General features: G+C 34.5%; 2 protein-coding genes across 2 annotated transcripts; one reads left to right on the top strand and one right to left on the bottom strand.

Annotated features, from left to right (window-relative positions):
* Positions 1-7,676: 7,676 nt before the first annotated feature.
* K444DRAFT_547930 (glycoside hydrolase family 18 protein) lies at positions 7,677-8,879 on the top strand (the record flags this gene model as incomplete). The annotated part of the gene is made up of 3 exons (XM_024876339.1): positions 7,677-7,784; positions 7,840-8,308; positions 8,362-8,879. Coding segments are annotated over 3 exons (1,095 nt in total), but the record flags the coding sequence as incomplete, so codon positions are not given.
* Positions 8,880-13,906: 5,027 nt separating this feature from the next.
* On the bottom strand, positions 13,907-15,321 carry K444DRAFT_637527 (uncharacterized protein; the record flags this gene model as incomplete). The annotated part of the gene is made up of 3 exons (XM_024884133.1): positions 13,907-13,952; positions 14,009-14,664; positions 14,851-15,321. The coding sequence occupies 3 exons, from the start codon at positions 15,319-15,321 to the stop codon at positions 13,907-13,909; spliced, it is 1,173 nt and encodes a 390-aa protein (XP_024727003.1).
* Positions 15,322-15,779: the final 458 nt, after the last annotated feature.

Genomic DNA, 15,779 nt, shown 5'->3' with positions numbered 1-15,779 from the left:
ACACCGAGCTCGTCCACGCTGAGAAGTTTGTTATGATATACACAACTTTATAATGAAATACCGGTGTTCTTGAAATTGTACGCAAGCTCTTAGAAAGTTATATATTTAACATGTGTGGTTGTTTGTTCTTCGCATGGTTTCTAACATACTGGACGGATATACTAAACATCCCGGCCGAGAAGGGTTTCGCTGTGGCATAAGTATAGGCTCGAGTCCTGGTCCCAAATTACGGGTCCACGGAGTTTCTGCGCAGGGTAGGGCATAGTCTAGACTGTGGTCTGAGACCATAGTCTGGGAATTTTTTTTCAAACTACGGTCTGATTTTAATAGACTAAACTGAGGGTATTCGGGACTAGACTAGACTATAATTATATCTTTTAGACTATAGTCTAGACTGCGGTTTACTTAGTCTATACGTAATCTACTTCCATTTTCTTAACCTTAGCTCTAATAACTTCCTCCAAGTACTTAAATTCTCCTTTCTATCCTTTAATCTTATATTATAAATTCAAGTATTTAAAAGCCTTAATAATATCTATATTAAGCTTATTTCGCAAGTACGAAATTAGTAACTTTATGCAAGAAAACAGATATTCTGGATTAGCTAATATAATAGAAATACTTAAAATATCTAATATTAGATAACTAAGATTAGAATAGCTTATTTATTAAGTTTTTTTAAACTATTATAATCTCGGATTAATCTCGTATATATACTCAAAGATATAATATCTCTTATATTTCTTTTCAGAATTTGTTATTATTTAATAATACTTCTTTTACTATAAGAAGGCATTTTTACTAGAGACTTCTAATACTAGTATACTAGTTATTAAAAAAAGTTAAAAACCAGGTTTATAGTTATTCCAGAGGCTATTTATTATAATTTATATTCATATAACCTATTTTTTCTTCTAATTAGACTTAATATATTTCTATTTTAAATTAGGGTCTAAAATAAGTATAATAATATAAATAGAACTTTTTTCGCTTATATTATAATACTTCTTTATCTTAGTCTAATTTGAATTATATATTAATATTAATATTTTATTTTTCTTATATTATTTCTTATATTATTTAAATTACTTAAAAATAAAATCTATTATAAATAAAATATTATTAAATATAAATATAGTTTAAGCTAATTTATTAAGGAAATCGCAAATATTATATAATATAGCCTAGTTCTTATTAGAAAACTCGTTTTTACTAATTTCTTTTATTTAATAGAATTTAATATAGAATTTAATATAGGAATTAATAGCTTTATAAATAAGAAAAGTAATTATTATCTTAATTATATAAGTAATAAAGTTCCATTTTATCTTATTATTTTATATAGAGTAATTCTGCTTATTTAATACTATAAACTCTAATATTTTTAAGTATTATTTTATATATTTATTATAATATTATATATTTATTATAATATTATATATTTATTATAATATTATATATTTATTATAATATTATATATTTATTATAATATTATAATATTATATATTTATTATAATATTATATATTTATTATAATATTATATATTTATTATAATATTATATATTTATTATAATATTATAAAGCTTTTTAGGCTCTTTTATCTTTTTCTAAATTCTCTTTATTAGTAATATAAATAAAGGAGTTAATAAATAAGTTAATTATATAGCCTTAATAGTAAAGTTTTTAAGTAATATAATAGGAAATCAGGTAATACTCACGTGGTTGGGTCACGTGCTCTCGGCTGTCTACTGCCCCTATATATATAGCTCTCTTTTCCTCTCTTTCCCTCTTTTCTATAAAAGATAGTATCCCGAGTACTCAAATTCTTAATATATATTTAATATTTCTATATGTTCTTTTTTAGTAATAGAATTATAAATAATTTTAGCTAAATTAGCTAATATTTATAAAATTACTATATAAAATATATATTAGTTAAAAAAGCTTATAATATTATATTACTATTATTTATGTCATTTATAATAATATAATTAAGCTTATATATAATTTTCTAATTATAAATTATATTTATAAATACTAATATAAGATTTTTCTTCTTATAATTATTTTTAATCTTTTTTATAACTAATATAACTTATTTTAGAATCCCTAAATTTAATATATAATAAATAATAATATTAAGAATTAGCTTATTATTTAGAAATATTTATATACTTAAAAATAAATATATTTTAATTTTTATATTTTTAAGCTATAGCTTAATCTTATTTTTCTTAATTTTAAATTAATAAAATATCTAATTATAAATTATTTTATATATAGAAAAAAGCTAGTAATTAATATTCTTATTTAAGTAATAAAGAAAGGCTCGGAATTTGAAATATTTAACTAATTATAATAATATATTATAAGTAAAAATAAATTTAATATAAAGAGTTTTAATAATATCTTTATTTAAAAAAAGGCTTCTATTATTAAAATTAGTTAGTTTTTAATACTTTTAGGAATTCTCTATTATAAATTAAATAATTTTTTTAATATTAATTTAAATGTTTTTTGCTTTAATATTTTAAATAAAATTCTTTATAATATTATATAGCTTTAAATAATTAAATATTGTATCTATTTTTTTTATTAATATTATAATTAGCTAAATAGAATTAAAAATATTATTTCTTTTTTCCTAAATATTTAGAAATATATATTATTTATTTATAAACCTATAAATTTCTTAGAGTTTTTTTATTTTATTTCTTTAAAAGAAAAATAAATATATTAGAGAATTTAGAGAAAGTTATAGAATTTAATATATCTTAAGAGCAAAGATTTATTTTATTTTAAGAAATATTAGGAAATATAGCTTTCTTAAAAAAAAGCTATATTTAATATTTAAGAAATATAATTAGAGTTAAATTAGTTATAATATAAAGAGAAAAGAAGATTTTTTTCAAGTAAAAAGAAAGTACTAATTTCGCTTAGTTCTTTATATAAAATATTAGTAAATTAGTTCTAGAACTCGCTTTTTAATATTATATAATAAAACTATAATTACCTAATAGAAAAATTAATAAATTAATTTATTCTAAAGCCCTAGGTCTAACTTATTTTTTAATTTAAAATTTATTTTAATATATTAATAATTAAGTATTTTAATAAATAGAATATTAAGAATAATTCTCTTATAAATTAAATAAGCTTTCTCTTTTAGATTAAAATTAAACTACGGTTTAGATTATAATCCGGGGCCCTAAACCTTAGTTCTAATTAATTAGATTAGACTAAACTGAGTTTAGACTATTTCCTAATAATAATACTAGAAAATATATATTTAATAATATATTAAAGAATTTATTATATTAATTAATTAATATAATTCAGATTAGAATAATTAATCTAATAATTAATTTATTATATAATTATAATAAGTTACTATTTACTTAATAAGTATTAAATAACTAAGGCACTTGTTAGGTAGCCTTATTTAGACTAAGCTAGGGCTTATATAATAGTAGCTATATACTAGCTTTTAATAATAATAAACTAGTTATTCTCTTATATTTCTCCTTTTTTAATTTATCTTCGGGTTACTTACTAAGTATTACTACCCCTAATTAATATAGTACTAGAGCTAGAGCGGGCAGGAGCATTACTAGATTAGGCTAGTACGGTTATATATAGGATTACATATATATTAATTAGATTAGATTAATGGCTATTAATCTAATCTAATCTAATTATTTGACACACTGGCACTACCCAAGGTCTATGCTGTGTCCTTTCCTGTGCGGGCTTTTGGTGCCTTGGGGTATCAGTATTTGATTGCGAATTTTGCACGTTCTTTTGCATTGACGCTAGCTGAAATGGGCAGGAGCGACCGGATTCGAGTTTTGATTCTGATTGAAATATTTCACGGTACAAAAGTTTGGCATTAGCGAAATAGATCCAAAAGGAGTATGCGCCTGTTAAATCCATGTTTAACTCGTGTCAGCTCGCGTAGTATCTCTAAACCAGATTTATTTGCTCAAAGTATAGAGGGTAGTAATTTTCGTATATAGCTAGACCTTAAATCTCTTTTATATACATACTAGTTAGTACTCTCCTAGGGTTGTCATATGAGAGTGCTTATATAATTAAGAATTTGTTCTCTTTGAGTACTCTTTCCCCGCTCTTAAATAATCTAATTCTTATAATTTTATTATAAAAAAATGCTTTCCTTTTGGCTAGATTTTCAGCCCCTGGTATATATATAAGAAGCGCGTCCTTCTCTTACTCTTACAGCTGCTCAAGAAGTATATCCTTTCTTTTAATATTCATGTGATATAGAGCCAAGTACGGGAGCGTGCACGTGAGTAAAGCTAGCTATAATCTATCTACGTGCGGGTGAATGTAGGTCCCTGTAAGCAAGCTGCCAAGTATGGTACAGACAAGCTTAAGAGCTCCATGTTTAAGAGCACTTTCTAGTTCATCTACAAATCTATTATTCCTGTCACATTTGGTGACTTGGTCGACGCTGGCGTTTTCGCCGCTCTGTCCCTTTGGATATTGAACGGTGGGCACGATGCTACGATTGACGGCTCACATCAACCCCATGACGAGGAAAAGGGATTAGGGATGCACGATTTATAATTATTACAATTATATAATAATCAAGTCCGGCGTAATTATATAATAATCAAGTCGCCAATATTATAATGCATAAAATACTGCATAAAAGAGCGTATAAACCGTGCATAATTCGGCACGTGGAAAAGGGTAAATTAGTGGATTTGATTATTGGGGAGGAGCACGAAACCGCGCTAGTCAAATGGAGGCTTCTGATTGGCTATGTCTCATATGCAAGATAATATCACCATAATCAAGTCGGAGTGATTATTTTACGATATTACGTATTCAAGTCCTAAATTATATAATTTTAGCATCCCTAAAAGGGATTAATGAGGGACTAGTTCTCAATCCAAATGGACACTAACTCGCGGGCCGTAAAGTTGCTTGCAACTGGAGATTCTGAACGGAGGTACCCCGGACGCAGCTCGGGGACTTGACTCGCTCTATAGAATTCACAATTTGTTCTTTTCATAGCCGACTGCTATTGTGGAGCAAGAATGTGTGTATATACTATCTGAGATAGCTTCTGGCGAGGGAGACGAATGAATGAGCGGTGAGCAAATTGGTATGGGAGGGAAGAGTTAAACATGAGGCCCTGAGTATAGGGAGATAAGCCTGTCGCTTGTTGGCACATGGTGGCTGAATGCGAGGCGTACGCTCGGCTCAACCAGAACCAATTGGGTATCCCTTCGTCCGGCGAGACATAGTCCACGCTAGCAAGGGGGCCTGGCTCAGGGCGAAAAAGTGATAGATGACTAATAAGCTTATTAGCAAAGGTACGACTTTACAGTCTGAGCCAGGCCCCCTTGCTAGCGTGGACTATGTCTCGCCGGACGAAGGGATAAGAGCGGTGAACTTGGGTTCACCGCTCTTGTAGCCTGATTAAACGATTAACGCCCAGGCCATCCACCCCCGTCTAGTTGTCCGTCTGTTATCATGTGGTCGAATAGGAAGATTGGCGTCAAAGAAAAGAGGTTGGAAACGGAGTCTCTGATTGCTTGTAAGCTCTGATTCTCTTGGTTTCTCGGGAACGGGGAGTGGAAATGTGGTCTCCACGTGGAGATTCTGCGCTGCAGTAGAAAATGGGGGCTGTCAAAGCAGCGCACGCGCAATTCAAGTTTATTGGTGGACCACCACTTCCTAGCGTAGAACCTACTGGGATCCAGTAAACCTCTGTTTGGCCGAGGGGGAAGTATAACACAAGCTCAAACCATGTTATAGCTGGAATAGGAAATTGTCAAATGCGCGATGGGCCTTAGCCCTAGGATACCCCCAGGAGGTGGATCCCGTGGTTAAATTCGGGCCGAAAATTGGGGTCCTCCTTGACTCTTCCTTATCCTTTGTAAACTTTATATCTCCGAAGGGCACTATTAGAGTTCTACCCGAAAGCCTTAATATGACCTCAGATCCCTACCTTTGGTGCTTAGATAAACAAATGTCCCTCATGCTAGTCGGTCTTGCGACTAGTCAATACACCAGCCAAGATTTCCGACACAAGCTTACAACTCAAACGATTTCTGATGTTAAATAGCGCTGTTTCTCAATTTCTTCTATTAGGGTTTTTCTTATAAACACAAGATTTTCTTTCTTCTTTGTCCCAGGGCCAGTCAGTAAGCCTGGCCGCTTCCACTCGGCGCTAGTTACTCTCGGCTCACCTTCTGTTTCTTTTCTGTACCCTTTCATAACAGAAAACTTCCTTGCGAAAGCTTAAATGTTACCACGCGACGTTATTCATTTTCTGGGCCTGAACCACCCCTTTGGTCGTCCTTTAAGTTTCCTGTGGCTGTTAGAACCCCTGCAGCATGCATTTTGTTGAATGTTTAAATAAAGTTTACAGAAAGTTTCTACAAAAGTATAGATGAAAAGAGTTGCGAGACCGTGGGGCTCGAGCGCTATAAGCCCGCTAAATGGCCGATAACGGTAAACGCCGAAGTCTTGTACATACAGGGCGGCTCAAATAAGACTTCAGACTCAGTCCCCTAAATTTCAGGCCTACGTGCATTAAAACAGCCTATCAGTCCCCTTTGGTTGCTGTGCATGGGCGCACTTCACTAAAAGCGCACGTGCACCAAAAGTCAAAAAGGTCGTTAAACTCAGCATAATAAAAGGGCAGCGGAAAGTTAATATATTATTCTCCACGAATGCTTCCAGGAGAAATTTAGGAGGTTAGACTCAAGTGAAATCGTCGAGTCAAGTGCGCGTCTGGTGGCGGTAGAGGGAATAGTCTCGCGACTTTTGCATCCGTTCTTTGCTCGGGTGAAAGAGCATGGCGTTCATCCACTAGAGTTGCCGATTAGCTACGCAGCTAACAGGGCAACTATGGCACTTGGTGCGCCGTAACCCAGACTGTTTATAGATAAACCCGAAAGCTACAGCCTCTTAATAGACTGATAGCGATCTAGCGTATGCGTTTATAGGGCCTTATGGGGTATTACCAGGCCAATACCTGTGTTTATCATACCTTTTATAGTAACCTCCGCGTGGCGACTCTAAAGGATAAGTTCTCCCGCGGTGGGAATCGTGCCTAGAATGCCGCCAGATATGTCGCTCAATTAGACGGCTCCTATGCAAAGGTCGGTGAGGTTGTATATTAATAAGAAGAGCTATAAATCTCCCAAAACTGAAATTGGGAGAGTGTGAAACTTCGAGCAGGGGTCGACAAGTAGCTGTGGGCCAATATAAACCGCTAGCTAGCATATTAGTGCAGATTAGCGATACGACCGAAAATCGGCGATACGATCACTTTTTTTCTCTAACAAAAAATGTTCAGAATTTTCAATGCAACACAGGATTTCATAAAAATAAGGTTTACTAGTGTACGCCCGAGGATTAGGTAATTTTGGCTTCTTACGATTATTTTGTGAATTTGTAGTGATTATTACAAAAGAAGGACCGCATGGCTATAAAAAAAAAAATTTACCCCGTGTCGCTAATACGCACCAAACCCGTCGGGACGTGGGGGCTTTGGTGCAAGTCCTGACGCACGATAGTGGCATTTTCGAAGATTCACCCGTCTGCTCTCTGCTCTTTTTTTATCAGCTCTGCCTCCACTGCTTTTGAAACGGCGAAGATGCAGGCACCTCTAACTTCAACTTTCAATATTGTTCATTATGCCCTCCCTAAGATGCCTGGAACATTTAATACTTTCTCTGTTGGTTTTCACCTGTTTAACTTCTGGTTATGATGCGTCGTCGAACACGAATATTGCCATGTACTATGTGGGTAGAGCGAATCACTCCCGTCCGATGAACATGAAGCTGACGAGGATTCCAGGGCCAAGGACCTGGTGAAAATGAGCTTGGACTCGCCCATTTCTGTGAAAGCAATGGTGTTGACATCATCCCTCTCGGGTTCATGAACCGCTACCTAGCGCAAGCTAATGGGTACCCTGGGACGAACTTTGGAGGCTCTTGTTTTGCAGAAAACTTTACCGCACCTGGATATAATGGCGTAAATGACCCTGCACTGAATGATCTTCAAAAGAAATGCCCAACTATGGTTTCTGGAATTCCACATTGCCAGTCTTTGGGAAAGAAGATCCTGCTGTCTTTAGGCGGCCAGGTGGTCACAGAGAATTCTTACGCGCTCACCAGCGTTGAAGATGCCGAGTACATGGCCGACTTCTTATGGGGCGCCTTTGGACCGCTGAATCCTTCAGCGAATTGGTCACGCCCATTTGATACTGAAGGGGTAGTTAACGAGGTTGATGGCTTTGATTTCGATATTGAGCACGTAAATCCCGGTAAGAAGAACATACATGGCTGCTCCAGAATGCTGACCAACGCGATGTGCCAGGCGAGCAAGAGTATTATATCATTCTAATTACCCGACTTCGTAGCTATTTCGACACTGCGGACAAGCAATATTTAATCACGGGTGCTCCACAATGCCTCTTCCCAGACCAGCAGATGGGCGATATAATCAACCAAGTCCAATTTGATATACTCTTCGTTCAATATTACAATACGCCACAGTGCTCGGCCCGCGAATGGGTGAGCAGCAACCCGGGATTTGGTATTTCAACCAACATGGAGAACTCGAGTGGTTTCAAGAAAAATTTCGACGCCTTGGTTACCTCCTTACCAGGGTCGAAGAGTAAAGACACCAGGGTTTACATTGGCCTGCTGGGATCTACTAGTGCTGGCCTCTCAGGAGACTATCTTAATCCTGCATCAGAGGTAGCACCATTAATCAAGGCCCATTTCTGCAATCCCTATTTCGGCGGAGTCATGATTTTTGACGCAGGACACTCTGAGCAAAATGTTGAGGAAGACGGAAAACCTTTTTATGAGGAGATCAAAGATATTCTAGTCTCGGATTCTACAAACACGCAGGCGTTTCCGTGTGGCACAACAGTGACACCTACGACGCAGGGTATTTACCCAACGGGCGAACGAGTGACAACTATTACAATGACGTTATGTCCTACCGCCCTGGGATCTTTCCCCACGCCCTTCATTTACGCAAACTCCTCTTCATACAGTACAACACTATCGCCTGCTACAGTAACGTCCACAACTGTATCTTCTCTCCCACCAGCAGGGTCTTCAACCATTGCCTCAAATTCGAACCTAGCCAACCAGACATTATCAATCGACAGCAATACCGGCGCAACTCCAACATACTCCTTTAATCTCAGCGCCAGAGATTCCTCTTCTGTTACCAGTGGCAGTAACTGCTTTATTGCCGTTGTAACAATGACCGTCCCAGTTGCTGTAGTGCCTTGCACAAGCAGTCCACCCGTCACTGCGAGCGGCTCGAGTCCCTTATCTATAGGCAGTCGTCTATTTTTCGTGTTTTCAGTAGGTGTGCCTGGAACTTTTGGTGTATTTTGGTACATTCTAGGTAGAATTGTACTGTGATTATGAATGCGGAAACTGGCTGATGCCTTGACTTGTTTTGTTTTGTCAGTCGTGCTCAAACCCCGCGAATGTGCCTGATAGACGGACACTGCAGATTTTATGGTGTGCGCAAGCCACATACAGAGGCCTTGCTAAAAAAAAGACCGCAGAAAATCCTTTGTGATCACCAGGTCTCATGTAAATAAAGACGTAAACAAAGTAAATAATCATTTGAAATCAGTATACAAAATACCTAAGACGAAGCTTAAAGTTGCTATTTCCCATTCTATAGACCCCACAACAGTGTGCCCGGATTTAATGCCCGCCACAGTCACGGGGACAAAATTTTAACCAGCGCATCTCCCGGATCACGCCGCTAGCGTTAACCTCCCTTCATATCTTGCTCCTAACTGAAATATCGCTATATAACTGTTATAACTATTATATTTATTTATAGATTTATATTTACTAGCAAATAGTATTTTAGGAATACGAGTAATATAGTAGTTTAAATTAGGTAAATGTTGTAATAGCTGGTATAAGGACATAATCTGCTAAGAACAGGATATCAGAAACAGGCACAAAACGAAGCTAAGCCGGAATTATTTGGGCAGAATAATACTAAAAGTCGAGGCATTCTCTCTACTTTATTCTATAGCTTAGTATTTTCTAATATATGAGATTCTTTAAACTTTAAGCCTTTAACTATTATATTAATCCCGCTATTATAAATATACTCGGAAATTAAATGCATTTGTATTATATAATAGTAAAGCTAGAGTATTAGTATTAAATAGAAGTCACGTGGGTAGTAATATAAGCCATGTAAATAATACTGAATTAATTAATATTTTATAGTAATAAGTAACTTATATATATAAGCCTTAAATGCTTTAAGTTATATATATTAAACCCTTAATTTACTAAACCTTTACTTATATTAGCTATAAGGGATTTATCTATTAACGGCTGTTTTTTCCCTTAATCCCATTTTTCAAAACGGTATTTGGGTTTCTAGAAAGTTGATTCTGCATTTAATATAGAGGTTTAATTAGCCCAGCCCCTAAGTCTAAAGGGTCACCTAGGACTATAAATTGAAACCTTGCAACTGAGGATACAATTCCTAATATCGGAAATTGCACCCTCAAGCATAAATCCCCAGCCTCCAGGTAGCCGTCTGAAACTAGCGCCCGTCAAAAGCCTGCAGTCGACTTCGTGTTTGAGTGTAGGGAGTCCGGCATTGGACTGGTGCACGCTTCCTATTCCAGGCTTATCCCAAATTGGGATTAGTATGGAAGTGGGATGTGTTCCATCCCATCTATCAATACGAGCGGTTTAGGAACCGGGCGCTGCGATTAATCAATCGGCCTTCCGATTAATCAATAGGAAATGGAATACGATTCGCAAGCCACAGTGGGTTCCGATTACCTAATCGGGTAATATTGAGGTCTCGGGAATAGTAAAATAGTATATAGAATACTTCATCTAAATCAAGCTTTATTATATATGCCTCCCACTATATCTAGGTACTTCCATAGCTATTCTAGCTCTTTTTAGTACTCTCTCCTCTACTTAATTACCTGATTCTCCTCTTTCTCTAGCTCTATTCTTATATACTTACTCCTTAGCTATTTTCTTCTTTATTTTCTCAGATACTTTTCTAGTCCTCTAAACTAATATAATTGAACTACGATTATTCTTTTTTACTACCGCTTTAGGAAAGGTGATTTTATTTCTCTTATAGGTTATACCAGTAGTAAATAAATCAGGATAAATTAATTAAAAGGTAATTTTATTAAGGGTACTATATAACTAGAAAATAATAAGCTTATTATATTTAGTAATTAGATAATAGCCCTATTTTAATTAGCTTTTATTAAAAGTAAGGCTTATAAATTATATATTTTTAAAGTTTTTTCTAGAACTCTTATAAGAATCCTAGCTATTTCTATATTAAATCTATATTACTTTAGAATCTAGAGAATTATAATCTCTTAAATATTATATTTAAGAGCTTTAAAATTAGCTCTCTTTATTATATTCTCTCTTTATTCTCTTATATATTCTATAATTCTCTTAGTTAATTTAGATAAAATTATTTTTTTAGCTATTTCTTTTTAATCTATTTCTTTATTAATAAATAAGCTATTCTTTCTATTCTTAGAACTATTATTCTTATTATTCTTAATCTCTTTTCCTCTCTCTATATCTTTTAGAACTATATATATATAGTAAGTACTTTCCTTATAATTTAGGAAATTAGTAAATAGCTTTTATATAGTATATTTCCCTTAAAAAAGGCCCCTATAGCTATAATATTAATTACTTATATAATTAAAAGAAATAATTATATTTATAATTAGATACTAATATTTACTTATATGGCTTATAGCTATTTCTTGAAAATTCAATTAGCTATTTTAATAAAGCCCTAAAATTCAGGATAATAAGTTTATCTATAAATAATCTTTATTTCTCTTTTCTTATAAATTTTAATTATTTTTCTCTTAAACTTCCCTCTATTATTATAGGCTAGAATAGAAATATATCTATTATTATTTAGCTATTTAATAAGCTTATCTATAGCTTTATTTATAGTCTTAGCCTTAAACCTATAGATTTAGACAAACTTGGAAAAGTAGTATTTTAATTACTAGATTTATATATATTCTTTATTCGGATTATATTATAATAGTATTAATAATAGTAATACTATAATATTAATAAAATATAAATAAAAAGATTTAAAATTTACGAAAATTACAGAAATTATAAAAATTATAAGAAAAGCTTAAAAATATAGGAAATATAGGAAATATAGGAAATATAGGAAATATAGGAAATATAGGAAATATAAAAAATATAAAAATATAAAAATAAATTATATAACTTATGGGATACTTATATGAAAATCTATTAAATTCAAAACTATATACTTACTAAAATAATAAAATTAAATAGATATAATCTCCTTATTATTCTTCTAAATTTTTCCTTATTATAGTAAATAGAATAAATACTTATTTAAATATAGTTATTATAGGATAGGCTATATTAAATTTGTCTTATATACTCAAATATAATATTAGGAGCTATTATATAAGTAATTAATATAAGAATTAGTATATTTCAGGAAAATTTACTTATATATATTAATTTTTTATAAATAATAGTTAAAATCTTAAAGATATTATTATAGTAAAAAGTATAATAAGCTAGAAGAATCTTATTATAATAAGTATTATAATATTTCTTATAATATATCTAATTATTCTAAAGCTTGTATAATTAGAATTTATATTTAATATTAGTCTAGTAATATTCACTGCTTTTATTTTACTAGGAAATAAAATATTAGAATTTTATAACTACTATCTAATATTTATATATTTCCTAGTAATAAGAATTTTTTTACTACTACTTATATAGCTTTGTCTTTAGTAGACTAATTATTAGTAGACTCCTTAGTAATAGAAGAGAATAAGATCTAAATACTAGAGAAATATACTCCTGATATAATAATATTAAAATATTACTCTGCTCGGCTATAGGTATATTTACGAGATATATAAGGGGCTAGAAATAAATAAAGAATTAAAAGAAATATAATAGAAATAAGATAATAATTAAGAAATATATAAAATTAGTAGTTTTGCTTAAAAAGCTAATACTTATATAATAAACTATATACTATAAACTATATTTAGATAATAAAAAGGGAGCAAAAGCCCTATATATATCTAGAAGCTCTAGAGAAGTATCTTTACTCTTATTATATACTAAGAACTAAAGGGTTTTAGCTATTAGTCTTAAGGATATATTATTATATACTGAGAACTAAAGGATTTCAGCCTCCTTAGGCCCGAAATCCCAATATTATACGATTAATTAATTGGCCCACTAATTAATTAATCAGGACCCACTATGGCTTGCGAATCGTATTCCATTTCCTATTAATTAATCGGAAGGCCGATTGATTAATCGTAGCGCCCGATTCCTAAACCGCTCGTATTGACAGATGGGATGGATCAGATGGAGGTGGCAGCTACCAACACAATTTCCCCAGCACACAAATTCGATAAACAAGCAAATTTAACTCAATTATCTATGTGCATGCATAAATTTATGTGAATCCTAAAATTATCACTTCCTGACGTTTCCGAACAGTGGACTGGTCAAACTCTGGGGCTAGCTTGCAATGCGCCAAATTAAAAATATTCTCGCTAAAACTATAGGGGTTTATCGCTAAATTACAGTTATCACATATTAAAAACACACTTTTCAAGTTGAGTAGTAAGAACAGAACAACATGTGACGTAATGAAGTGCTTTGGAGCATGAATATCAACATTGAAGTATGTAGATAAAAAGGTAACATGGGAAAACAGCGAGAGGCCTAAAGTACCAACCGACATTCGCGTTAAGCAACCCGTCACACATCATCATTATTATCACAGTAGCATAAAAATCAATGAGGACCAGTCCCCCACCCAATACCCCTTACGCACCCTGATTCTGCACAAACACCACTAGAACCGCCGAAAACCTGCGCAAAGGTTAGTAACGTCTCACAAAACACACAACTCTTCCTCGAAAACTTACGCGGCAGTAGCAGTAAAGATCTCTGTCCTCGAAGTAGCTGAAGGTGTAAGTACCATGAGACCAATTGCAAAAACTCCGGTAAAGAGTGCAATGAAACCGATCGTTTTAGCCTGGTCGTTGTTGATGGTTGCAAGTACTGCTATGGCGACAATGGGAAGTAGACAAGCGGCAATAGTTGTGACGAAAGATGTAAATTTGAGCATACCACTGATCTGATATTTTTCGAGAGTTGGTCGTTCATCAGGAATCCTTCCACCATTGCGATCTCGTGGAGACATCCATCCGAATATGTTCACGTTCGACAACCGCTGTGAAAGAGTGGGCGCACTAGACGTATCTGAAGGCCGTCTTTTCTCGTCGTCACTAGCTGGGGAAGTTGTGGGGAGTACTCCGTTCCTTCGAAATTTATCTTTGAAGCTATGCCAAAAGGGGATCCAATCATGGGCTACCCATCGGGTGAGTCCGTCGGTCTCTTTACGAGGGTAGGGGACAACAAGGTCCGGGTGATTCTTCTTGGGCTGTTCCACCCAGAAGATGCTCACACTCCGTAAGAAATGTACGAAGTTCTCTCCGATAGTCCTCTTATGCGGATCGGGTGCGGCTGGGTCACCCCAGCTCTTTTGGCCAGGGCCTCGCACGTTGAAGTCTCCCAACTTCTACTCCCCGATCCATGTGCGGAGACTGTTGACATTGAATTCATCAGCCTCTAGGAGCCCGTTGATTTTTGCATACAGCAATAGTGCTTCATCTGTGGAGGTAACGCGCTAGTATTAGCATGTGCCGTGACACTCGCAAGTGGGAATCCTACTATATTCTTTCAACACTTTCCGCATCTTCCTCACCAAAGTTAACTGGGTCTTCGCTTTCAGAGTCCCACTATCGGTCGATATCAGGAAGTCTACTCTTGCGCAGAGCTCGTCCGAAAATTGGAAATCGCCACTGCGGTGGTCCTTCCACTCAACCTCATGGAGCTTTTCCCTCAAACTAACCAGTTCAGCTTGATAGTAGAGCAAACTTTTGATATTGAGGTCTCTGAATACTTGAAAAGACTCAAAACCGGGACTTTCAGCCATTAATTTAACAAGAGCAGGCCAACCGTGGCATGGGAACCCCAGGTTTTTCTCCGGATTTTGCCTGTCATGGCGGTCGAAAACCTGGCCGCACTGAGGCAAGACGTCACATTTAGTTGATGGGCTTCGCGCAATCGATTCAACCGCTGTACCAGATTCTGAAAGCGAAGGGCTAGACGGTGTATATGAGCTACGTGTTGAAGAATGTAACAAAGGCCCCGTACTCTCTGCGTAGGTTGACATCGTTGATTTAAATAAGGGTTAATGAAAGGGTGAATGAGTGCTGGAGAATATCGAAGTACGGGATTCGAAATAATGGGATGTTGAGTCAATATGGGGCGGGAACGCCACCATCTGGAAAACCCCGGCGATTGATGGTCGGTCTTACGACTGTTCCATTGCCGGAGCCTCAGCCCTCTTGCTGCCTATATGCAATGCTCTCCATCAAGACGAGGAGTGCCAGTTGTAGATTCTTCATTGGCAGAGATACCCCGCACATGCGCATGAAGTGAGAAAGCCGTCTTACCGACTAGCAGTCGTGATGCGAGAAACTGAGAGAATCGTCAGCCTGTATTTTCTAATGTGGCTTTGCATTTACATGTGCGAACATTTGATAGCTCATAACTATACTTACACGATATTTTGCGAAAATATTGAAGTCAAATATTGCTAATTTAGTAAGCGTTTGATTGATTTCAAAT

Source organism: Hyaloscypha bicolor (genome assembly GCF_002865645.1).
Source record: "Hyaloscypha bicolor E unplaced genomic scaffold K444scaffold_183, whole genome shotgun sequence".
NCBI lineage: Eukaryota > Fungi > Ascomycota > Leotiomycetes > Helotiales > Hyaloscyphaceae > Hyaloscypha > Hyaloscypha bicolor.
Note: the sequence above shows the minus strand (reverse complement) of the source record. Positions and strands in the feature narration are given on the sequence as shown.